Here is a 25,506-nt window from a genome sequence, read left to right as displayed (position 1 = left end):
TTGGGTTGGGCCAAGTCTAAGGAAGATAACTGGGTGTCAGACCAAGAGCCTGTGCAGGTCCTTGTACTGTAACTGTTACATGGGGTTGGGCCAAGTCTAAGGAAGATAACTGGGTGTCAGACCAAGATCCTGTGCAGGTTCTTGTACTGTAACTGTTACATGGGGTTCGGCCAAGTCTAAGGAAGATAACTGGGTGTCAGACCAAGAGCCTGTGCAGGTCCTTGTACTGTAACTGTTACATGGGGTTGGGCCAAGTCTAAGGAAGATAACTGGGTGTCAGACCAAGGGCCTGTGCAGGTCCTTGTACTGTAACTGTTACATTGGGTTGGGCCAAGTCTAAGGAAGATAACTGGGTGTCAGACCAAGAGCCTGTGCAGGTCCTTGTACTGTAACTGTTACATGGGGTTGGGCCAAGTCTAAGGAAGATAACTGGGTGTCAGACCAAGATCCTGTGCAGGTTCTTGTACTGTAACTGTTACATGGGGTTGGGCCAAGTCTAAGGAAGATAACTGGGTGTCAGACCAAGAGCCTGTGCAGGTCCTTGTACTGTAACTGTTACATGGGGTTGGGCCAAGTCTAAGGAAGATAACTGGGTGTCAGACCAAGAGCCTGTGCAGGTCCTTGTACTGTAACTGTTACATGGGGTTGGGCCAAGTCTAAGGAAGATAACTGGGTGTCAGACCAAGAGCCTGTGCAGGTCCTTGTACTGTAACTGTTACATGGGGTTGGGCCAAGTCTAAGGAAGATAACTGGGTGTCAGACCAAGATCCTGTGCAGGTCCTTGTACTGTAACTGTTACATGGGGTTGGGCCAAGTCTAAGGAAGATAACTGGGTGTCAGACCAAGAGCCTGTGCAGGTCCTTGTACTGTAACTGTTACATGGGGTTGGGCCAAGTGTAAGGAAGATAACTGGGTGTCAGACCAAGAGCCTGTGCAGGTCCTTGTACTGTAACTGTTACATGGGGTTGGGCCAAGTCTAAGGAAGATAACTGGGTGTCAGACCAAGATCCTGTGCAGGTTCTTGTACTGTAACTGTTACATTGGGTTGGGCCAAGTCTAAGGAAGATAACTGGGTGTCAGACCAAGATCCTGTGCAGGTTCTTGTACTGTAACTGTTACATTGGGTTGGGCCAAGTCTAAGGAAGATAACTGGGTGTCAGACCAAGATCCTGTGCAGGTTCTTGTACTGTAACTGTTACATTGGGTTGGGCCAAGTCTAAGGAAGATAACTGGGTGTCAGACCAAGATCCTGTGCAGGTTCTTGTACTGTAACTGTTACATTGGGTTGGGCCAAGTCTAAGGAAGATAACTGGGTGTCAGACCAAGAGCCTGTGCAGGTCCTTGTACTGTAACTGTTACATTGGGTTGGGCCAAGTCTAAGGAAGATAACTGGGTGTCAGACCCAGATCCTGTGCAGGTCCTTGTACTGTAACTGTTACATGGGGTTGGGCCAAGTCTAAGGAAGATAACTGGGTGTCAGACCAAGAGCCTGTGCAGGTCCTTGTACTGTAACTGTTACATGGGGTTGGGCCAAGTCTAAGGAAGATAACTGGGTGTCAGACCAAGAGCCTGTGCAGGTCCTTGTACTGTAACTGTTACATGGGGTTGGGCCAAGTGTAAGGAAGATAACTGGGTGTCAGACCAAGAGCCTGTGCAGGTCCTTGTACTGTAACTGTTACATGGGGTTGGGCCAAGTCTAAGGAAGATAACTGGGTGTCAGACCAAGATCCTGTGCAGGTCCTTGTACTGTAACTGTTACATGGGGTTGGGCCAAGTCTAAGAAAGATAACTGGGTGTCAGACCAAGAGCCTGTGCAGGTCCTTGTACTGTAACTGTTACATTGGGTTGGGCCAAGTGTAAGGAAGATAACTGGGTGTCAGACCAAGAGCCTGTGCAGGTCCTTGTACTGTAACTGTTACATGGGGTTGGGCCAAGTGTAAGGAAGATAACTGGGTGTCAGACGAAGAGCCTGTGCAGGTCCTTGTACTGTAACTGTTACATGGGGTTGGGCCAAGTGTAAGGAAGATAACTGGGTGTCAGACCAAGATCCTGTGCAGGTTCTTGTACTGTAACTGTTACATTGGGTTGGGCCAAGTCTAAGGAAGATAACTGGGTGTCAGACCAAGATCCTGTGCAGGTTCTTGTACTGTAACTGTTACATTGGGTTGGGCCAAGTCTAAGGAAGATAACTGGGTGTCAGACCAAGATCCTGTGCAGGTTCTTGTACTGTAACTGTTACATTGGGTTGGGCCAAGTCTAAGGAAGATAACTGGGTGTCAGACCAAGATCCTGTGCAGGTTATTGTACTGTAACTGTTACATTGGGTTGGGCCAAGTCTAAGGAAGATAACTGGGTGTCAGACCAAGAGCCTGTGCAGGTCCTTGTACTGTAACTGTTACATTGGGTTGGGCCAAGTCTAAGGAAGATAACTGGGTGTCAGACCCAGATCCTGTGCAGGTCCTTGTACTGTAACTGTTACATGGGGTTGGGCCAAGTCTAAGGAAGATAACTGGGTGTCAGACCAAGAGCCTGTGCAGGTCCTTGTACTGTAACTGTTACATGGGGTTGGGCCAAGTCTAAGGAAGATAACTGGGTGTCAGACCAAGAGCCTGTGCAGGTCCTTGTACTGTAACTGTTACATTGGGTTGGGCCAAGTGTAAGGAAGATAACTGGGTGTCAGACCAAGAGCCTGTGCAGGTCCTTGTACTGTAACTGTTACATGGGGTTGGGCCAAGTCTAAGGAAGATAACTGGGTGTCAGACCAAGGGCCTGTGCAGGTCCTTGTACTGTAACTGTTACATTGGGTTGGGCCAAGTCTAAGGAAGATAACTGGGTGTCAGACCAAGAGCCTGTGCAGGTCCTTGTACTGTAACTGTTACATGGGGTTGGGCCAAGTCTAAGGAAGATAACTGGGTGTCAGACCAAGGGCCTGTGCAGGTCCTTGTACTGTAACTGTTACATTGGGTTGGGCCAAGTCTAAGGAAGATAACTGGGTGTCAGACCAAGAGCCTGTGCAGGTCCTTGTACTGTAACTGTTACATGGGGTTGGGCCAAGTCTAAGGAAGATAACTGGGTGTCAGACCAAGATCCTGTGCAGGTTCTTGTACTGTAACTGTTACATGGGGTTCGGCCAAGTCTAAGGAAGATAACTGGGTGTCAGACCAAGAGCCTGTGCAGGTCCTTGTACTGTAACTGTTACATGGGGTTGGGCCAAGTCTAAGGAAGATAACTGGGTGTCAGACCAAGAGCCTGTGCAGGTCCTTGTACTGTAACTGTTACATGGGGTTGGGCCAAGTCTAAGGAAGATAACTGGGTGTCAGACCAAGAGCCTGTGCAGGTCCTTGTACTGTAACTGTTACATGGGGTTGGGCCAAGTCTAAGGAAGTTAACTGGGTGTCAGACCAAGATCCTGTGCAGGTCCTTGTACTGTAACTGTTACATGGGGTTGGGCCAAGTCTAAGGAAGATAACTGGGTGTCAGACCAAGAGCCTGTGCAGGTCCTTGTACTGTAACTGTTACATGGGGTTGGGCCAAGTCTAAGGAAGATAACTGGGTGTCAGACCAAGAGCCTGTGCAGGTCCTTGTACTGTAACTGTTACATGGGGTTGGGCCAAGTCTAAGGAAGATAACTGGGTGTCAGACCAAGATCCTGTGCAGGTCCTTGTACTGTAACTGTAGCTCTTTACTGTTTGTACTCTGTTTGAAAATGTATTATATGTGTAACGGATGTGAAACGGCTAGCTTAGTTAGCGGTGCGAATGGGTAACGATGCTTCGAGGGTGACTGTTGTTGATGTGTGCAGAGGGTCCCTGGTTCGCGCCCGGGTATGGGCGAGGGAACTGTCTAACGTTATACTGTTACATATGCTTGCCAGATAACAATTTCTTACTGAAGAAAATGCATCTGTTTTCACACTGCAACCTCAGTATTGTACGTTCTTTATCACAATGCCATACGTTTTGTCACCAAAGCCCCATACACCACACACCATTGCGACCTGTACGCTCTCGTTGGTTGGCCCTCGCTTCATACTCGTCGCCAAACCCACTGGCTTACAGGTTATCTACAAGTCTCTGCTAGGTAAAGCCCCGCCTTATCTCAGCTCACTGGTCACCATAGCAGCACCCACTCGTAGCACGCGCTCCAGCAGGTATATCTCACTGGTCACCCCCAAAGCCAATTCCTCCTTTGGTCGTCTTTCCTTCCAGTTCTCTGCTGCCCATGACTGAAACTAATTGCAAAAATCTCTGAAGCTGGAGACTCACATCTCCCTCACTAGCTTTAAGCACCAGCTGTCAGAGCAGTTTACAGATCACTGCACCTGTACTTAGCCTATCTGTAAACAGCCTACCTTAACTTACCTCATTTGCACTCACTGTATATAGACTTTTTGTTTTATTTCGTTCTACTGTATTATTGACTGTATGTTTTGTTTATTCCATGTCTAACTCTGTGTTGTTGTATGTGTCGAATTGCTATGTGTCGAATTGCTATGCTTTATCTTGGCCAGGTCGCAGTTGCAAATGAGAACTTGTTCTCAACTAGCCCACCTGGTTAAATAAAGGTGAAATAAAAAATAAATCCAACCGGTGAAAGAAAATTATACAATGGTTCCACAAAATGAATTGATCATCTAGACACCAAACAGTGTCTATGCTTCACACACTCTGCACAACATATCCTACACAGTAAGCATTGGCCCACTTAAACGGGATAGTGACATATTGGTTTCCTTACCCTATAAGCATATAAGCATTCTATGGACAAGGTATGAAAGCAATCCATGCTTTGGTTCAGTTCCCCTGGCACTGTTTCCAAATGCTAATGTTTTAGCATTTGTGGCACAAATCCCATTCAAGTCATGGGACCAATATTAGCATTTTTCGTACATCATGTCCAAATCATTTGAAAGTATCTCAAATTAATTGTGAAGCTCAACAAATCACCTTTAGATGATTGAACATCGTGCTAAAATCAGTACCTTTTGCACTTTTTTGAATACTATGTCTTGAACATAAGGTAGCTATGCATATAATCAGATATCACTGTATATGAAACAGACTTACTGACATGTAGACTTTCTTGACAGGTTAGATACGGGACCAAGCTGGACATAACGGTAAGTGTGTCACGACTCCCGCCGAAGTCGGCTCCTCCCCTTGTCTGGGCAGTGCTCGGCGGTCGACGCGACCGGTCTTCTAGCCATCGCCGCTCCACCTTTCATTTTCCATTTGTTTTGTCTTGTTTTCCCGCACACCCTCACACTCTACGTGTATATTATCCTCTGTTCCCCCCCCATGTCTGTGTGTGTAATTGTTAGTTAAGTTTATTGTGTAACGCTTCAGGCTGTTTTTTTCCAGGCATTGTTTTGAACCCGTGGTATTGTATTGTTGTACATGATTTCGTGTGACTAGTGCGCTTTTGCCTTTGGCTGGAGTGTTGTGGCTGTTCCGTCAGACTCTTTTGCTTCTGCCAATTAAAGTGTGCCCGTTCACTCATCTCTGCTCTCCTGCACCTGACTCCAGTTGACCAGTTGCGCACACAGTCTGACAAAGTGACACATCTTACTTTTGTTTATAACAATTGTACAATATACTGTGTCAAAATGTATACAGTACTAGTTCTTTATATCACATAAGAAATTGTGCCAGCCTCCATATAGTTAGTATACCACTATACTATATACAAGCGTATATGTAGTTACTGTACTGTACTTCTATCACCATATTAATTGTCTTTGAATTTTAAATTTAATTTACAAGATTAACAAGAGAGCATGTCTGCAGTGCACGGGGAAGTGACTCTTTCTTAGAAGTTGATCTTCTTTGATATCACCATCTACAGATGGAGGAAGAGACGGTGTACTCTGGGGTAAAGACAGTAAAAGAATACAATACAATACAAACAATACAAAAGTCTTTATTGACTCCAGTTTTTTAAAAGTTTACTATCTGTATTAATGTAACTGTAGCTACTAATGAATAAAGTAAATGATTTGACATGGACTGGCTTGTGATAAAGCATTTAACAATAATCAAGACAAAGGAAGGTGATTGTATTTATTTAGGCCTTATGCAGTCCTCTTTAAAGAGTAAGTGACATGGATTTAGCACCATAAAACATATCAAATATAATATATATAGAAAAGTATGTGAGTGAATTTGGCTATTTCAGTCACACCCGTTGCTGACAGGTGTATAAAATTAAGCACACAGCCATGCAATCTCCATAGACAAACCTTGGCAGTAGATTGGCCTTTCTAAAGTGCTCAGTGACTTTCAATGTGGCACTTTCATAGGATGCCACATTTCCAACAAGTCAGTTCCTCAAATTTCTCCCCTGCTCAACTGTAAGTGCTGTTATTGTGAAGTGGAAACATCTAGTAGCAACAATGGCTCATCCGCGAAGTGATAGGCCACACAAGCTCACAGAATGGGACCACCGAGTGCTGAAAAGCGTAGTGTGTAAAAATCGTCTTCGGTTGCAACACTTACTACCCAGTTCCAAAGTGCCTCTGAAAGCAATGTCAGCACAAGAATTGTTTGTCTGTGTCGCATTAGCCTTCGCTTTGGCTCCCCCTCCTGTCCAGCTCAGGTGTTCGGCGTCATCGGCCTTCTAGCTGCTGTCTAACCTACTACTGGCAAACGCCCTTCACTCATCAACCCTGGACTTGTCTCATCATTACACACACCTGGTGTAAAACTCCCCGCAATTGGACTCTGGAGCAGTGGAAACGTGCTCTCTGGAGTGATGAAACACACTTCACCATCTAGCAGTCCGGCGTACAAATCTGGGTTTGGCAGATGCCAGGAGAGCGCTAACTGCCCCAATGCATACTGCCAACTGTAAAGTTTGGTGGAGGAGGAAAAATGGTCTTGGGCTGTTTTTCATGGTTCGGGCTAGGCCCCTTAGTTCCAGTGAAGGAAAATCTTAAAGCTAAAGCATACTGTACAATGACATTCTAGATGATCATGTGCTTCAACCTTTGTGGCAACAGTTTGGGGAAGGCCCTTTTATGTGTAAACTGAAATGGTCCATTCATTCCTTTTAACATTTTAGTAGATGTTCTTATCCAGAGCAACTTACAGTAGTGAGTGCATACATTCTCATACTTTTTTGCACTAGTCCCCCATGGAATTTGAATGTTATTTGATCAATGTAGTTCGTGCAAAAAGACAATGCCCTCGTGCAAAAAGAGAGGTTTATACAGAAATGGTTTGTTGAGATCGATGTTGAATAACTCGACTGGCCTGCACAGAGCCCTGACCTCAACCCCATCGAAAACCTTTGGGATGAATTGGAATGCTGACTGAGAGACAGGCCTAATCACCTAAAGTCAGTCCCCGACCTCAATAATGCTCTTGTGGCTGAATGGAAACAAGTCCCTGCAGCAATGTTCCTACATCTAGTGGAAAGCCTTCCCAGAAAAGAGGAGGCTGTTATAGCAGAAAAGGGGGGACCAACTTCATATTAATTCCCATGATTTTGGAATGAGATGTTTGACGAGCAGATGTGCACATACTTTTGGTCATGTAGTATATGTATTATACACCAAATGAAGAATATTACACACATTTGTTTTCTTCGTTTTGTGATAAGCGACAAGGGTGGACTGGCCATCTAGCATTTTGGGCAAATGCCCGATGGGCTGGTTAATTTTAAGCACAGTGGGCCCATCTAACTTGGGGTTTTCACGCAAAAATATCACTCTGGTTAATAATGGCAGCCTCAAGGGAAAAAAATGGGCCAGTGTGGGGGCCTCAATTATAAAAATGGACCAGGGTGGGGGCCTCAAGGTAAAAAATGAGTTGCTGTGTTCGAAATGCCATGGCCAATATCTAGTCCTAGAACGCCCCTGACAAGCGAGCACATAGATATGCTAATTTTCATGTTATCATACATTCATAGACATTTCTATATTCATTTGAATGGGAATACATGTTAGATGGCTTTCAAGCATGAAGTGCAAATTTGATATTTTGGACAGATATCTGTTTGTTTCATTTCTGGAAAGTAGTTTAAACGGTATCAGTTCCACGTTAAGTTCTAGGGTTTAACAGTTGTTTCCCCTCTCATGCCACTAACACCCCCTCACAGTACATAGCAACCTATTTACAGGTACTTTGTGGTCTGTATCTACGCTTTGTTAGGGCCTGCTGGCCTGTTGCACACAGGGCCCTTTTCTCACTCTCTCTCGCTTTCTCTCTCTTGCTCTATCTGTCTTTCTGTTTTTTTTCTCCCTCTCTCACCCCTCTCTTTCTTCTTCTCTCTTCCCCTCTCTTTCTCCCTCTCTCTCTCCCGCTATCTCCCTCTCCCTCTATCCCTCTCCCCCTATTTCTCTCTCTCTCTGTTTCTCTCTTTCTGTGGTTTTCAGCTGGCTGTATCAGAGCTGTTACCTCTCTCATACATAACTTAGTCTATACTCCACTTGCTCTTCAAGTTAACCATTTTAGTAACCAACAGTAAACCAACTCTTGATAAGGCCGCTTTATCTATTCATAGTTGACTGGAATCTGTGAAAATACACAAATAGATATTAATTGGGTAATTTGACTAGTGATTTGTAGTTCTTAGTCATACACAAACCCTGATTTTAAGTGTGATGTTAGGCCTCTAGAACCATGGACCTACTCAATAACAATATCATGGGAGGGTATTCTATCCATCTGTTCTACTGAGTGTAAATCCTGAATGAGAGATCACTAAAAGAAGATGACTGTATTGTGTTTGCTGTGTTTTCTCCATAGATGGTTTTGGCGAGGTGGAGTGGCTGTATGGTGATAGAAGCCCTCGTGGATGACAGTGTCATAGCATACATGTTCCAAAAAGGTCACAACTATGACTTTCTTTTACAACAGTAGCTGCAGTGATAAAGAATAACGGATGCCAAACTTGAATAATAAGTACTTCATTTGTAATAAATCTATAATGATCAGAATCTACCTATAAAACAACTATTATGATTCAGTCCAGACAGGACAATCTGTGAGACAGAGCTGTACTATACACATGAGGAGGACATGGGCGCGCCTGAATGAGGCATCAACAAAAATGATGCGTCCAGTTCGACCAATCACCTGTAACTCGATTGTTGAAGTGTAGTACACAGGGGTAGAGTTTTTCCACTCAAGACAAGTTGTGAAGAGGATGACAACTTTAAAGATGATCACACTGTGTCTGATATTTCCACTTCTCGTAGAGATGGGTAAGATAATCCTTAATATTTCTCTTATGTGATGTCCACACTTGATTTGGAGACACAGGGTTTTAAATGATTGTTTTACAGACACTTGTATTTGGGGTAACCTATAGCATAGTTACGATATTTTTATGTTCTCTAGTTGATGTGCTAGCTGGAACGGAGTCTTCATCCATACGTCAAGAGAGTGGTTTCATATCAGCCAACGTTGGAGACACAGTGGTATTGCATTGCTTTCAAGAAAGTGACATGGCAGTATTGTTCTCTTGGTACAAGCAAACCTTGGGAGATAAACTTCAACTCTTCTCAACTGTCAATAAGTTTGAAAGGAACGCAACATTCTACCATGAATTTAAGGATAACCCTCGCTTCTCGGTGGAAAATGGCCAAGAAAAGAATCACCTAAGGATCTCAGACATGCAACTGTCAGATTCAGGCACTTACTACTGTGGGAGCTCTTATAGCAATAAGATGGAGTTTGGAGAAGGAGCCATTCTCATTGTAAAAGGTAAAGAGAAATAATGTTTTTAAATCTGAAATTAGACATATACGGTGAAAATATGAGGTATTCTCTTAATCAGATGAGATTTTAATTTAACAAATGATCAGTTAGAACACTTGTTATCGTGATATTCTAGAAAATCTATGGGTTAATCTACCTTTTTGTCAGTTTCAGGGTCCAGAAACATGACTGTGCTCCAGCAATCTGTGTCCGAGTCGGTCCAGCCAGGAGACTCTGTGACTCTGAACTGTACAATACACACTGAGACCTGTGCAGGAGAATACAGTGTCTATTGGTTCAGACATGGCTCAGGAGAATCCCATCCAGGAATCATTTACACCCATGGAGACAGGAGTGATCAGTGTGAGAAGAGCCCTGAGGCTGGGTCTCCTACACAGAGCTGTGTCTACAACCTCCCCAAGAGGAACCTCATCCTCTCTGATGCTGGGACTTACTACTGTGCTGTGGCCTCATGTGGGCAGATACTGTTTGGGAAAGGGACCAAGCTGGACATTGAGGGTAGGTTAATTTGCAGGCAAGGTCTCATTCTAAAGTCTCTTAAAAAAAGACAGATTTTCAGATTAGACAATCTACAGAAATCTATGATCTATACTTAGTTCCCTCTATCACTGTTTTAATCATCACAGGCCATAGAGCAGACCCTCTTCTCTTGGTGTACTGCCTGGGTGTAGCATTGGCTCTTTCGTTCATCCTGATCATTGCACTTGCTAGCATCATGTACAAGATGAACAAGAGAAAGTGCAGAGGTAAATTATTAAAAAAGTTACTATTCTTTGATATCACCATCTCTGAATGTAGCAAAAGTGGAAGACGTGGCAGGATTTAGAGTCTTTTGTGTCACTGTTCTCAGAACTGGTCTCTCAGACAAGAGGTCCTACAGTTTCCCAGACAGACGCAGGGGTAAGCATGAATCGTTCTGTGTTGTGATGCAAATAGGACCTCAGTCAGCTCGCAAAAAAAACGATTACAATTCATGTTAAAAATATAGTTCTGTTTCTCACAGGCCGAAGATGCAGACAGTCTCCATTATGTAGCTCTGAATCTGAGCAACAAGAACAACAGGTCTAGAAGACAGAGAAGCAACATGGAGGAAGAGACGGTGTACTCTGGGATCAGACAGTAGAACTGGATGAATGAAACAGTTGTCATTGTATGCAAGATACCTCTTTAATAACTAGCTCTATATGAATGCTTCAGTAAAATGTGATAGACTCTTTCAAGTGTAATATAAAGTAAAAAATAATTGAATGTATTACTTCTCTGTCCAACTCATTTTACATCTGATTTGCATGTGTAAAGATAAATAAAGCATTATCAACTGTTAACCTTTCTAGCGCAGGGGTTCCGCTAGCGGAACACCTCAACAACATTCCACTGAAAAGGCAGTGCTCGAAATTCAAAAATATGTTTTAGAAATATGTAACTTTAACACATTAACAAGTCCAATACAGCAAATGAAAGATAAACATCTTGTTAATCTGCCTTAAATCATGTCTGATTTTAAAAATGCTTTACAGCTAAAGCACAACATATGATTATGTTAGATCACAGCCAAGTCGAAAAAACACACAGCCATTTTTTCCAGCCAAGGATAGGAGTCACAAAAAGCAGAAATATAGATCAAATTAATCACTAACCTTTGATGATCTTCATTAGATGACACTCATAGGACATCATGTTGCACAATACATGTATGTTTTGTTCGATAATGTGCATATTTATATCCAAAAATCTCAGCTTACATTGGCGCCTTATGTAAAGTAATGTTTTGATTCCAAAACATCCAGTGATTTTAGCAGAAATACTCATAATAAACATTGATTAAAGATACTAGTGTTATTCACAGAATAAAAATATAGACTTCTCCTTAATGCAACCGCTGTGTCCGATTTTTTAAAAACTTTACGAAAAAAGTATAATCTGAGAACGGCGCTCAGAACCCAAAACAGCCAGAGGAATAGCTGCCATTTTGGAATCAACAAAGTTAGAAACAACACCATAAATATTCACTTACCTTTGATGATATTCATCAGAAGGCACTCCCAGGAATCCCAGTTCGACAATAAATTACTGATTTGTTCCATAAAGTTCCATCATTTATGTCCAAATAGCCACTTGTTATTCATCCAGACAAAAACTTGAAAAGTTCCATTACAGTCCTTTAGAAACAAGTCAAACGATGCATGGAATCAATCGTTAGGATGTTTTTAACATAAAACATCAATAATGTTCCAACCGGAGAATTCCTGTCTTCAGAAAAAGCACTGGAACGCGAAGTCACTCTGTCGGGAGCGCGCGTCATGAGACCGAGGCACTATGCCAGACCACTGACTCAAACAGGTCTCATGAGCCCCTCCTTTATAGTAGAATCCTCATTCAAGTTTCAAAAGACAGTTGACATCTAGTGGAAGCCCTAGGAAGTGCAATCGCATCCATATCTCAATGTGTACTCGGTAGGCAAAGCTTTTAAAAACTACAAACCTCAGATGTCCCACTTCCTGGTTCGATTTTTCTCAGGTTTACGCCTGCCATATGAGTTCTGTTATACTCACAGACATCATTCAAACATATTTAGATACTTCAGAGTGTTTTCTATCCAATACTACTAATAATATGCATATATTAGCATCTGGGACAGAGTAGGAGGCAGTTCACTCTGGGCATGCCATTCATCCAAAAGTGAAAATGCTGCCCCCTATCCCAAAAAGGTTTTAAGCTAAATTAATATGAATGCATTCTGTTCACACTCCTCTGTGGTCATAGTTACAGTGACTTTCCAGACCTTTAACAGACCTTTAACACAGGAAGACTGACCTGCAGCAACACACTGCACTATAATTTTCCTCTCAGGGCCAAAGTACTGTTCCTACCCCTGAGTGCAACACTGGTCTCTAAACACAATGCTTACAAGGTAAAGGTCAATGTTCTCATTTATGTGAAGTCAGGTGGTCCCATCCATCATGTTACAGAAAATACAATGCAGTTGTGGTGTAGCAGGTTAACTTCTTTGTTTTTTCTTTAAGACATAGGCCTACTGATTGCATGCCAAACACCCCCTCACATACTCAGCAACATATTTAAAGGTATTCTGCGGTCTGCTATAAGCAAAACTCGAGGCAGTCGCTATCTACACTTTGGTAAGGCCTGTTGGCTTCTACACAGGATGCTCTCTCTCTCTCTTTCTCTCTCTTTCTCTTTCTCTCTTTCTCTCTCTCTCTCTTTATCTCTCTCTCTTTAATTGGTTTCAGCAGGATATCTCAGTCAGTTGTATGACATACACATTGCTCTACATGTTGTCCTTTTTATCAACAATAGAACACCATTTCAATCAAATCAAATCAAATCAAATGTATTTATATAGCCCTTCGTACATCAGCTGATATCTCAAAGTGCTGTACAGAAACCCAGCCTAAAACCCCAAACACGGTGGCTAGGAAAAACTCCCTAGAAAGGCCAAAACCTAGGAAGAAACCTAGAGAGGAACCAGGCTATGTGGGGTGGCCAGTCCTCTTCTGGCTGTGCCGGGTGGAGATTATAACAGAACATGGCCAAGATGTTCAAATGTTCATAAATGAACATAAACTCCAGATATAACAAACTGACCCTAGCCCCCCGACACATAAACTACTGCAGCATAAATACTGGAGGCTGAGGCAGCAAAAGATCTATACATATTCTACAGAAATCTATGAAAAAACTAAATGAACTATTTATTAGGTCATTTGACCTAGATATATGAAGTCCGTAGTTAAACACAAACCATGGTCGGAAGTGATGTAAAGTATCATCATCATCATCTGGACCAAAAAGAAAAAGCCTCGTTCTAATTATATGATGGTAGGAATTTTATCTGTCAATACATTACAGAATAAAGTAAAGACTATTGACATGTTTTCTGTTTCTCTGTGTTATGAAGTGACTGTGTGGAAGTCATAGAGGCCCTAGAGGATGACAGTATCATAACATGTGGCCAACCAGGTCCCAACTACTGTACGATGATCCCATGGACCACAATGGCAAGAAAAACATTTAAGGGATCAATTGACTCTTGCTGTTGTGTCTCTTACTTTGGGTGGACAAGCCCTCTGTTGGCCAGCTGCAGTACATAGTTGTTAATTGTTTTTCTTGCCATTGTGGTCCATGGGAGTCGTACTAGTAGTTGGGAACTGGTTGGCCACATGTTATGACACTGTCATCCTCTAGGGCCTCTATGACTTCCACACAGTCACTTCATAACACAGAGAAACAGAAAACATGTCAATAGACAGTATGAGGTGTAGTTAGGTCACAGTTAGGTCATAAAGTTGTGCAACACAGAATCAAGCTATACAACAACATGAAAGTATGGTGTTTGTTCCATTCGTGGCCTACTGGACCGCCTATCGAGTGTTCAGCCAATGAAATCTGACCATGAAAAACAGACGGTACCTTAGATTTTATTTCTATTGAACCTTTATTTAACTAGGCCAGTCAGTTAAGAACAAATTCTTATTTACAATGCACCACCCTATGGGACTCCTAATAATGGCCAGATGTGATACAGCCTGGATTCCAACCAGGTACTATAGTGACAAATCTTGCACTGAGATGCAGTTCCTTAGACCACTGTGCCACTCGGCAGCCCTAAATGAACCAATGAACGCAAACGCAGGTTTCCATTCTTTTCTGTAGAGAGACTGCATTTTACACAGGTCTATCTCATCCCGTGAAAGAGCAAGCAAGGAAAATCAACTCCTCACCTTTCTTTTAATCTGGAAAGCATGTCAGTAACATCTAACTCAAATGACTAATGTTATACATGTTTACTATACATTTAAAGTGCTTACTATAGGTGTTTGGTAAATGTAATAAATGCAGTAAATATTGTTGTTTTTTACAGGTGCATCTCAAACACCAGTTCTTGTTCAGCCAACTTCTTCCCAGAAAGCAAAGCTGGGCGACAATGTGACTATTGAATGTCACATAACCAGTGAGAACACAAACTACATGCTACGGTACAAACTCACCACTGGCATGGTGCTTCAGTACATCACTAAATCTTTGAAGAACCTGAGTGATGTGGTATTCTACAATGAATTTGATGATGGGTATCAAAGGATCACATCTTTACTTTGTCAAAAAGGTGCCAACCTCACCCGAGTTCACTTCCTCCTGAAAGCTTGAACTGCCTTCTACAGACATGAAGTGAGAAATACAATGTAAACCCCCTGTGTATGTCAAAGAGGACATATGTACCGGTAGTCTCAGCCACCGACCCAAATGATGAAAAAATACAAACCAGTAACTCTGACTGTACATCATTTGAAGGGCTGCTCTAACTATGGAATGCCACAGGACACATGTTAGATTGTAGTTTTTATCACATGTTTTATGCCTGTTCAGACAGCCAATAAAATCACTCAGTTCAGAGTTTCCACCTACTTCATAATGATTACCCAATGAGTGTCATCATATAAATGGTGCCCCGTTGTCAGACCCCTCACTCTATACAGTTCAGAAAGGACAGTAAAATTATGATTATATATTGGACAATCTTTTTGTTTTACGCCAATTTGGGTAAGTAAGAAAAATACATGTGGATCCTTTTAATTTTTTACATCATAGTCTTTTTGAATCCATTTGAATGACTATGTAGTCTGAATAATGATAATAATGTATAATTCTGTACTATACCTTTGTCTTTGATTTATTTTGTTTGTTTGCTTCACAGGTTGTGCACTTAACAAGGATGTAATCCAACCAGACCCTGTGATAGTTACACAACTGGGACAAAGTGTATCTCTCACTTGCTTTTGTCGATCTAATTTGATGGTCAGGGTCTCTTGGTTCAAGCAAACTGTTGGACAGAAGCCTCTTCTTATGGCATCATCATATTATCGCACTAAAAATCATTTTTATTCCAACAACTTTAACAAAGACTTTACTGAGACTAAACATCTGAGTGTGAAGAGAGGAGTTGACAGCTGTAACCTGAGCATCTCCAAGACAGAGTCAGGTGACTCAGCTACATACTACTGTGGTGTTATGGAAGAGGGCGAACTCAAATTTGCAGAAGGAACTTCTTTAATTGTCAAAGGTAACTTAAGTCGCAACCTAATGTGTGTTCATATAATGCTAAATGAATTAATCTAGCAGGCAAAGAAAATGTACACACAATGATCTTACTCATTCTCTTCAGGTTCAGAGTCCAACAGCATATCTGTGCTCCAGCAGCCTGTGTCTGAGTCAGTTCAGCCAGGAGACTCTGTGACTCTGAACTGTACAATACACACTGAGACCTGTGCAGGAGAACACAGTGTCTATTGGTTCAGACATGGCTCAGGAAAATTCCATCCAGGAATAATTTACAACAATGGAGACAGGAGAGATCAGTGTGAGAAGAGCCCAGAGGCTGGGTCTCCTACACAGAGCTGTGTCTACAACCTCCCCAAGAGAAATCTCAGCCTCTCTGATGCTGGGACTTACTACTGTGCTGTGGCCTCATGTGGGGAGATACTGTTTGGGAAAGGGACCAAGCTGGAAATGGACTGTTAGTGATATTTCTGACATTTCTAAAATGTTCTAATATTTTATCCATGCTTGAACAAAATGTCCTGAATTTCCTGTCTGTATTTCCACAGATGGTTGTAAGAAGGAACATGTTCTCTTGGTGTACTGCGGTGTAGCGTTGGCTCTTTGTGTCATCATCATCATTGTCCTTGCTTGTGTTATGTATAAGAGTACCAAGAAAACCTTTCTGCTGTGCGGAGGTAAGCGTTGTCATTAACCACAATATATGCTTAAACTGTTGGTGCAGTAGACATTACATGTTTTAGTCATGAAACTGGGTTAATTCATTTTATGTTGATGATGTTGATGATGATGATTCCTTCATGTTTGTCTAAAAGGAACACATCCTCAGCCAAGTGGTCTGACAGTCCCCAGTTCTCATGACCAGGTATGCAGACCTTATAGTGAACTACTCACTTATAGTGAGTATTACTTTGACGAACTGTAAACAGATCCTTCTATCAAATTTCCAATTTTAGTCTTTGGAATTTGCTTTGTTATTCCTCTTAGGATCAAGAAGATGATGACACACTCATGTCGGTCCATTACGCTGCTCTGAATATCATCCACAAGAAGCCAAAGACCCAGAGACAGAGGAGCGCCATGGAGAGAGACACGGAATACTCTGGGGTGAGGTGCTAAAACATGGACAAAAAAACATAGATTGATCTCCTCTAAGACTTGCATAGCTTTTTCTGTTAAACACTGTGTTTATATCATTATAATTGTGTTGCAATTGCTTATATTCTGTCTAACTCCTTTTTACATTACTGTTGTGATACTGTTGCCCATTTTAGATCAAATAAAACATGAATTCACTGTAATTTTTATGTATTGTTTGATTTTCACTCATATTCTTCAAGTTTAACTGGTAAGTTTGCATGGACATTGCATCCTGATTGCATGGTATGCATAATAGCATTCGTAGCTTTCAGTTGTCTCAAACTCTCTTTTTAAGCTGTATCCTGTATCAGATCTCTGTGGTAATCTGACGGCCCCAAATGGATTTTCCACTCAGCTTAACTCATCGCAAACCCCAGAAATGACCATCAGTCCTCACCACACACTGTCTTCAGACACCTCAGTGCATCCAAACCACAAATATCCATGTCACTAAGAGCACAACTCACTGTCTTCATGAGAAAAGCCTGAACGAAAAATATACTTTTTAGCCGAGTATATTTTGAAGGGAGCTGATAGTGTCAAACATCTCATCCAAATATGACAATGTACACATTGTAATTAAGAAGTTTTCGCAAACAATAGAAAATGTGAATATGCATATGTGCAGGTTGAAGTAGTGTACTTCATTTCTCTTTCAATAGGGTGCAACAGTGTACATAGAAGTCCTCATAACTGCTTTAACTTCAGAGTTGGCAGCAACTTTTAGAATTGTCCAGATGTTAACGTTTTTCACTAAGAAACATTGAAAATGTACTTTCCTGTGATAGATCATGTGTGTAGTCATAATAGCTGTCAACAAAGGCCCAATAAAGACAATGTTCGGTTAACGAGGTAATTTATTACATGCATATTACACATCTGTATCAGGTTATAAATCCATTTCAGAATCATAGAGTTACTTGCATCCATCAGTCTAGGTAGTCATCATCACTGGATCATTACTACTAACATCAACTAAGATATTATAAAGTGTAGATTAGTTACCAGGAGGAGCCACACAATCATTCAAAATAAAATGGGTATGTCAATCACACCCACCCCCACACAACAAGTTCACAGGTACTCTGCAGACTTCCGTAAGCCCAAGAAGAGATTGTGTCTACGCTTTAGTCAGGTGACTGACTAAAGCTCAAATATATATTTGTGACCCGTTTCAGGAAACAAGGCATATGTCGCAAGTCACTACTTCACAGGAGAGGCATTTAAACGTTTAATAGTATTTTTTATCTCAATGTGTTTTTTTTGCCAGAAATGCCATCTGGAACATGTGCACTTTCATGTGCCTAATAACACACTTTTATAAATATGAATACAAAAAATATTACGAGCCTATCTATTGTTTATCCACAATATTTTTTATCTGGACACTTCCTATTTTTGATATTGCTAATATGCAAATATGCAAGTAGCTATGTCACTGTAGCTTTTACACCTTCCAGCAGGCCCACCTGTATCCTGTGCAGGTGACAAATAAAATTAGATTTTATTTCTTATAGTGTGTGTTTATCTGAGACAGAGGGTGTGAATGATGCTGAACAGGTGTAGACAAAGAAGAGGTCTCCAGTAGGTGTACCAAAACATTCAAAAAGTTATCAACTTTCAAAGCAGATTTACTTTCCCAGATTTACTTGATCCTCAACTGCAGTGTATGACATTTCATTTTGAGTCTCTACTTTCATCCTATATAAAAAAATCACCATTTCAAATTTTGCCACATAAGACCTAATTGAGGTGGTCGGTCAAATGTACATAAAATTCCCATGACCCTCCCCTGTACTGTAAAATAAATGTAACACCCTCCCCCCTCACAGAATTAACTCAAAATAATGTTTACGACCACAAATAACAATAACTGTAGCGACCCTGCGTTTATAAATGTGGATATCAACTTTGCCACTTCCGCATGCTTTTGTGGCACAGTAGATAACACACAGGGCTACGAGCCAGAAGGTTGAGGGTTTGCCCACCACCACAGACGAGCTCACTCTCCCTGCCTGTTTCATTACACTACGATCAAAGCCGGCTGCAAGCAATGATCAGCTAGGGGGAAATCTGATTTTCAAAATGTTGATGAAATATTTATAATTCTGTAAAATATATTCAATGAATTCTCCACCAACATGTTATTGTGCCAATGCACCACACAACCAATAAACAAAGCATACCGATCTTGGGCACTTCAATGTCATGGTTTGCATTTTCAACACCACAATAAATAAACAATGTTATTCTTGACAAACAGAAAAAACATCCCTCCCTAAATTGTAGGCTTTTCCGGTATCAAATCAAAATAAAAATCTAATTGTATTAGTCTCATGCGCCGAAAACAACAGGTTTCACCTTACAGTGAAATGCTTACTTACGAGCCCCTAACCAACAATGCAGTTTAAAAAATACGGATAAGAATAAGTAATAAAAGTAACGAGTAATTGAAGAGCAGCATAAAAATAGCAATGCGATACTATATACAGGGGGGTACCGGTACAGAGTCAATGTGCGGGGGCACCCGTTAGTTGAGGTAATATGTACATTTAGGTAGAGTTATTAAAGTGACTATGCATAGATGATAACAACAGAGAGTAGCAGCGGTGTAAAAGAGGGGGAGGGGGGGCAATGTAAATAGTCTAGGTAACCATTTGATTAGATGTTCAGGAGTCTTATGGCTCGGAGGTAAAAGCTGTTTAGAAACCTTTTGGACCTAGACTTGGAGAGAACAGTCTATGACTAGGGTGGCTGGAGATTTAGAATTTTTTGGGGGGCCATCCTCTGACACCACCTGGTATAAAGGTCCTGGATGGCAGGAAGCTTGGCCCCAGTGATGTACTGGGCAGTTCGCACTATCCTCTGTAGTGCCTTGCAGTCGGAGGCCGAGCAGTTGCCATATCAGGCAGTTATGCAACCATGCTCGATGGTGCAGCTGTAGAACCTTTTGAGGATCTTAGAACCCATGCCAAATTTTTTCAGTCTCCTGAGGGGGAATAGCTTGCCGTGCCCTCTTCACGACTGTCTTGGTGTGTTTGGACAATGTTAGTTTGTTGGTGATGTGGACACCACGTTCAGAGAGAGGTTGTTGTCCTGGCACCACACATCCAGGTCTCTGACCTCCTCCCTATTGGCTGTCTAGTTGTTGTCGGTGAACAGGTGAACTGTTGTGTCATCTGCAAACTTAATGATGGTATTGGAGTCGTGCCTGTAAATAAATAAAAAACAAGAAAATGGCACCATCTGGTTTGCTTAACCCTCCCGTTGTCCTGGTACTGTGTCTAGTCCCTTGCGTCCTCCGGGTCACCCTGTCCAGTCCTGGCTAAAGGCCCAATGTGCGCAAGTGTGACAGTAGGCGTGTGAACAGCAGATGTATTTCATACACCTGCAGCACACCGTGTGTGTCTTGGAGTCCTTCTTGGGTGGGCAGAGCTGACACCTCTTCCTCTTACTTGCCCCGGTGGCCGGGGCAACGAGCGGGGCAGCGGCCGTGCCAGCGGCGGGGCCCTCGCGCTGTTGATCAGGAGGCGCCGCCATAGCACTCTGTAGGACTTTGACAAGGGCTGACGCCGCTTCGGTGCGGGGCAGATGCTGCCTTCTTTGGATCAGCGGCTTCACGAGTGCCTTTCCCAGCTGCTCGAGGAACACCCTGCGCTTATTCCGCTTGCCAGGCATCCAGTCAGGCTTGATCTCTCGCCATATGACAAAGGCGATGTAGGAGGACACGTCGAGGATGTTGTGGAAGACGACCAGGGGCCAGCGGGCAGTCATCCGGCTGCAGCTGTAGGTGCCCACCACCTTGTCTAGGTTGTCCACGCCGCCCTTGTTGCAGTTGTAGTCTAGGATGAGGGCCGGCTTCCTGTCGCGGCGATGGCTAATGTGGCCCTCTGTGTGCAGCGTGCTCAAAAGTAGCACGTTCTTGTTTCTCTTTGCCAGGTTCACCAGAGTGGCGGTGGGCGTGAAGGCGAACCTGGAGGACAGGACCTGTCTGCCACTGGACTCGAGCAGCACGGGCGGGAGCTCGGCCTTGTTCTTTCTCACCGTGCCCACCATGGTGAGGTTCCTCTCGAGGAGCCGCTGGCCCAGGTCGTAGGAGGTGAAGAAGTTGCCGCAGGTGACGTTGCGACCGCTCAGGCCCGTTGTCAGATCGAGGACGACGCGCATCCCCTGGTTCTTCTCGGGGCCTCCGCCGGCCGCCTTGCCGGTGTACACTTGCATCTTCCAAGCGTAGCTGGACTTGGCGTCGCAGGCCACCCACGACTTGATGCCGTATTTGGCCGGCTTGCTGGGGATGTACTGACGGAAAGGACAGCGGCCTTTTGGAAAGGGGACAAGACATTAGTGTGGTTACTGTCACGGGGGGGCCAAGGGCCAAATTTTGTGTTACACACGCACTGTATAGACATATAAGCACATGCGCACACACGCGCACGCACAGTACCTCTGAACGGGACCAGTTGCTCGTCCACCGTCACGTCGGGCCCCGGGTTGTAGAGGGCCGGCAGCCGCGCCTCCCACAGGTCCCAGACCTCCCGTATGGCTGCGAGTTTGTCCGTGGCGAGTCTGGCGGGTCTCGAGTGGCGGTCGTCGAATCGCAGCAGCCTCGAGTACCTGTGAAAGACCTTGAGCGACATGGTGGCTCGGAACACGGTCCTGCCGCTCTCGGCGTCCCACAGGCTTGCCGCGGCCTCGCCCCGGGACCTGTAGACGCCCGCTAGGATCAGCAGCCCTAGGTAGGCGCGCAGGTCCGTGACGTCCATGGGTCGGGTCCTGTAGACGCCCGCTAGGATCAGCAGCCCTATGTAGGCGCGCAGGTCCGTGGTGTCCATGGGTCGCCAGCCGTCGCCGTATTTTCTGGCCCCGTGCAGGTTCGTCATTTCCACAATTATCCTTCCTATCGCCGGTGTGACAAACAGGTGGAAGGCGGACGCGATGTCGCGGGTCTGTGTCGCGGCATAGGCCATGGGGCCCGGAGTCTGGTCCAGCCCGGCAGATCGCCAGGGGCCCGCGGTGGCGGCCGTAGGCCACGGGGGACCACTCGATTTTGCCGTTCTTCGACAGTAACGGCGGCTCCCGTTGGTCCGGGGCCGAGGAGATCTCTTCCTCGTGCTCGTCCTCGTGCTCGTCCTCGGGCGGCTCTTCCTCGGGCTGCTCTTCCTCAGAAGAGGGAGAAGAGGCATCGTCGACCTCGCGGCGCTCGGGGTTGTATTCCTCCCCGTCTTCGTCTTCCGAAACCTTTTCCTCCTCCTCCTCCTGGCAATCCGAGTAGTCTTCTTGGTCCACGCTGGACAAGATCTGTTCTAGAACCTGCGTGGCCGTAAAACGCGCGGCCATGGCCGCTCGGCTCCACCGATCGGGTCCTCTGAGCTGCGGGCAAGAGCGCACTTGGCACGGGTGGGGCACCGGTCACTTTGTGTGTGTGTGTGTGGGTGTGTGGGTGTGTGGGTGGGTGCCGCTGACAATATTAGTATCCTCTCTACGTAGGGCCGGCCGGGCCGGCTTACGCGGGAGACCAAGACCCGAAAATGCTCGAGGCTCGATTGCGCGCTCCTGTGTAGCCGTGTGCAGTCGACCCACCCCAGCCGAGCAACAAGAACACTCGGCTGCTCTCTAGCACACAGCGGAGCACGTCCGGACCTGTGCAGCGGCTGGCTGGGTCGCTCTGACTTGCAGAGAGCACAACCTCGCCACACTCGCAGGCACTCTAGTACGCTCCACGGCATACGCCTCGCCAGTGGCTGACAGGGTCGCTCTGACTCCCAGAGCACAGAGGGCCAGCCCTGGAAACACAGGGCCTGGGTCGCACTGACCCAGGAGCGCAGAGCGCAACTAAAACACTCGGCTGCTCTCTAGCACACAGCGGAGCACGTCTGGACCTGTGCAGCGGCTGGCTGGGTCGCTCTGACCCAAGAGCGCAGAGCCCAGAGGACAGAGCACAGAGCTCAGAGCGGGGAGCCGGGCACAGCCTCGCCACACTCGCAGACACTCTACTAGGCTCAAAGGCATACGCCTCGCCAGTGGCTGGCAGGGTCGCTCTGACCCAAGAGCGCAGAGCCCAGAGGACAGAGCACAGAGCGCAGAGCGGGGAGCGGGGAGCCGGGCACAGCCTCGTCACACTCGCAGACTCTCTACTATGCTCAGAGGCACACGCCTCGCCAGTGGCTGGCACGGTCACTCTGACTCAGGAGAGCAGAGCCCTGGAAACACAGGGGGCCTGGGTCGCTCTGAGCCACGAGCGCAGAGCGCAACAAGAACACTCGGCTGCTCTCTAGCACACAGCGGGGCACGTCCGGACCTGTGCAGCGTCTGGCAGGGTTGCTCTGACCCAAGAGCGCAGAGCGGGGAGGCCAGAGCTCAGAGCACAGAGCGGGGAGCCGGGCACAGCCTCGCCACACTCGCAGACACTCTACAACACTCGACGGCATACGCCTCGCCAGTGGCTGGCTGAGTCGCTCTGACCCAAGAGCGCAGAGCGCAGAGCCCAGAGGACAGAGGACAGAGCGCAGAGCGGGGAGCCGGGCACAGCCTCGCCACACTCGCAGACACTCTACTACCCTCAAAGGCACACGCCTCGCCAGTGGCGGGCACGGTCGCTCTGACCCGCCAGCGCAAGAGCGGGAGCCCTGGAAACACAGGACCTGGGTCGCTCTGACCCGCGAGCGCAGAGCACAGAAAGGGGAGCCCTCCACGCACAGGACCTGGGTCACCCTGACCCCAGGACCACGGGAGGGTTAACTTGTTGAGTGTAGGGGGCAGTATTTTGATGTTTGGATGAAAAACGTACCCAAATGAAACTGCCTATTTCTCAGGCCCAGAATCTAAAATATGCATATAATTAGGATTAGGATAGAAAACACTCTAAAGTTTCCAAAACTGTCAAAATATTGTCTGTGAGTATAACAGAACTGATATTGCAGGCGTAAACCTGAGGAAAATCCAACTATGAAGTGCTGTTTTTCCTGAAAGCTCTCTGTTCCATTGCATGCCTTCCCTCCATTTAAAGGGATATCAACCAGATTCCTTTTCCTATGGCTTCCACATGGTGTGAACAGTCTTCAGACATAGTTTCAGGCTTTTATTCTGAAAAATTTGCAAGAAAGATCCCATCGAGTCAGTGGATGGCTGGGTGCCAGCAGTGTTTTGCATGCGCCAACAGAGTGGAGCAGACATTATCTCTCTCTCTCCTATTGAAGAAGCTACAGTCCGGTTGAAATATTATTGATTATATATTGTAAAAACAACCTGAGGTTTGATTATAAAAAACGTTTGACATGTTTCTACGAATTTTATGGATACAAGTTGGAATTTTCGTCTGCCCTATCGTGACCTTACATAAATGCTTGGTATGCTTTCGTCGAAAAGCTTTTTTGAAATCTGACATGCCGGTGGATTAACAACAAGCTAAGCTGTGTTTTGCGATTGTGATTTTATGAAAATTTAATATTTTTAGTAATTTAATTTGAATTTGGCGCTCTGCAATTCCGCTAGGGGATGGGTGCGTCAAGAAGTTAATATGCAGAATTTGAAATTATTTGTACTTTTACTTTTTATACTTAAGTATATTTCAAACTAAATATTTGTAGACTTTTACTCGTAGTATTTTATTGGGTGACTTTCACTTCAATCATTAATTATTTTACCCAATTGGTAGTTACAGTCTTGTCTCATCACTGCAACTCCCGTACAGACTCAGGAGAGGTAAAGGTCGAGAGCCATGCATCCTCCGAAACACAACCCAACCAAGCGGCACTGCTTCTCGAAACAATGCCCATTTAAACCAGAAGCCAGCCTCACCAAACCCAATTGCCAGCCAAACCCAATTGTCATACTTGAGTAAAAGTAAAGATACCTTAATAAAAATGACTCAAGTAGGGACTCCCGAGTGGTGAGGTGCCAAAACATGGATTGAAACATAGATTTACCTCCTTTAAGACTTGCATTGCTTTTTCATACACACAGTGTTTTTATTATTATAATTGTGCTAGAATTGCTTGTATTCTGTCAAACTCCTTATAACTTTACTGTTGTGGTACTGTGGTACATTTTAGATCAAATAAAACATTAATTCACTGTAATGTTGATGTATTGTTTGATTTGCACTCATATTCTTCAAGTTAAACTGGGAAGTTTGCAGGTACACTGCATCCTGATTACATGATGTTTATAATAGCATGCGTAGAGTACATTCTACTGACTAACACTTTCAGTTGTCTTCTTTTTAAACTGTGTCCTGCATCACATCTCTGTGGTATTCTGACGGCCCTACATGGATTTTCCACTCAGCTTAACCCATCTCTAACCCCCAGGAATGACCATCAGTCCTCACCACACACTGTCTTCACACACCTCAGTGAATCAAAACCACAAACATCCATGTCACTAAGAGCACAACTCACTTTCTTCATAATGAACTAAAAATATACTTTTTAGCTGAGTATGTTTTGAAGAGAGTTGAAATTGTTGAACATTTAATCTGATTATGACAATGTACACATTGTAACGGAGACATTTTCAAACAATACAACAAGTGAATATGCATATGTGCAGGTTGAAGTACTGCACTTCATTT

The 25,506-nt window shown here is 44.4% G+C and overlaps 3 protein-coding genes across 3 annotated transcripts; 2 read left to right on the top strand and 1 right to left on the bottom strand.

The window, feature by feature from the left end:
• The first annotated feature begins 8,797 nt into the window (after nt 1–8,797).
• LOC109906461 (uncharacterized) lies at nt 8,798–10,974 on the top strand. Its single transcript, XM_020504167.2, has 6 exons — nt 8,798–9,205; nt 9,342–9,707; nt 9,870–10,220; nt 10,349–10,468; nt 10,573–10,622; nt 10,726–10,974. The coding sequence occupies exons 1-6, from the start codon at nt 9,148–9,150 to the stop codon at nt 10,843–10,845; spliced, it is 1,065 nt and encodes a 354-aa protein (XP_020359756.1). The 5' UTR covers nt 8,798–9,147; the 3' UTR covers nt 10,846–10,974.
• Nucleotides 10,975–15,193: 4,219 nt separating this feature from the next.
• LOC109906459 (uncharacterized) lies at nt 15,194–17,782 on the top strand. The gene is made up of 7 exons (XM_020504164.2): nt 15,194–15,278; nt 15,433–15,798; nt 15,901–16,251; nt 16,343–16,471; nt 16,610–16,659; nt 16,782–16,901; nt 17,230–17,782. Exons 1-7 carry the CDS (start codon nt 15,236–15,238, stop codon nt 17,386–17,388), a joined length of 1,218 nt encoding a protein of 405 aa, XP_020359753.1. The 5' UTR covers nt 15,194–15,235; the 3' UTR covers nt 17,389–17,782.
• Nucleotides 17,783–20,240: 2,458 nt separating this feature from the next.
• On the bottom strand, nt 20,241–22,271 carry LOC109906238 (piggyBac transposable element-derived protein 4-like). Its single transcript, XM_020503858.1, has 4 exons — nt 21,924–22,271; nt 21,740–21,880; nt 21,379–21,670; nt 20,241–21,253 (listed from the first exon to the last, which is right to left on the bottom strand). Exons 1-4 carry the CDS (start codon nt 22,269–22,271, stop codon nt 20,241–20,243), a joined length of 1,794 nt encoding a protein of 597 aa, XP_020359447.1.
• Nucleotides 22,272–25,506: the final 3,235 nt, after the last annotated feature.

Source organism: Oncorhynchus kisutch, linkage group LG16 (assembly GCF_002021735.2).
Source record: "Oncorhynchus kisutch isolate 150728-3 linkage group LG16, Okis_V2, whole genome shotgun sequence".
NCBI lineage: Eukaryota > Metazoa > Chordata > Actinopteri > Salmoniformes > Salmonidae > Oncorhynchus > Oncorhynchus kisutch.
The sequence above is the reverse complement of the archived record's forward strand: the minus strand, read 5'-3'. Positions and strand labels throughout refer to the sequence as shown.

Bases quoted from the DNA above. Each gene is read 5' to 3' on its own strand.
- LOC109906459 (XM_020504164.2), top strand. From the start codon at position 15,236: ATGATTATATATTGGACAATCTTTTTGTTTTACGCCAATTTGG. The intron at 15,279-15,432 runs GTAAGTAAGAAA...TTTGCTTCACAG, and splicing joins TTTGTTTTACGCCAATTTGG to GTTGTGCACTTAACAAGGAT. The intron at 15,799-15,900 runs GTAACTTAAGTC...CATTCTCTTCAG, and splicing joins AACTTCTTTAATTGTCAAAG to GTTCAGAGTCCAACAGCATA.
- LOC109906238 (XM_020503858.1), bottom strand. From the start codon at position 22,271: ATGGCCGCGCGTTTTACGGCCACGCAGGTTCTAGAACAGATCTTGTCC. The intron at 21,881-21,923 runs GCTGGACCAGAC...GCCGCGACACAG, and splicing joins GGCCCCTGGCGATCTGCCGG to ACCCGCGACATCGCGTCCGC. The intron at 21,671-21,739 runs ATAGGGCTGCTG...CTGCGCGCCTAC, and splicing joins CCACGGACCTGCGCGCCTAC to CTAGGGCTGCTGATCCTAGC.
- LOC109906461 (XM_020504167.2), top strand. From the start codon at position 9,148: ATGACAACTTTAAAGATGATCACACTGTGTCTGATATTTCCACTTCTC. The intron at 9,206-9,341 runs GTAAGATAATCC...TATGTTCTCTAG, and splicing joins TCCACTTCTCGTAGAGATGG to TTGATGTGCTAGCTGGAACG. The intron at 9,708-9,869 runs GTAAAGAGAAAT...CCTTTTTGTCAG, and splicing joins AGCCATTCTCATTGTAAAAG to TTTCAGGGTCCAGAAACATG.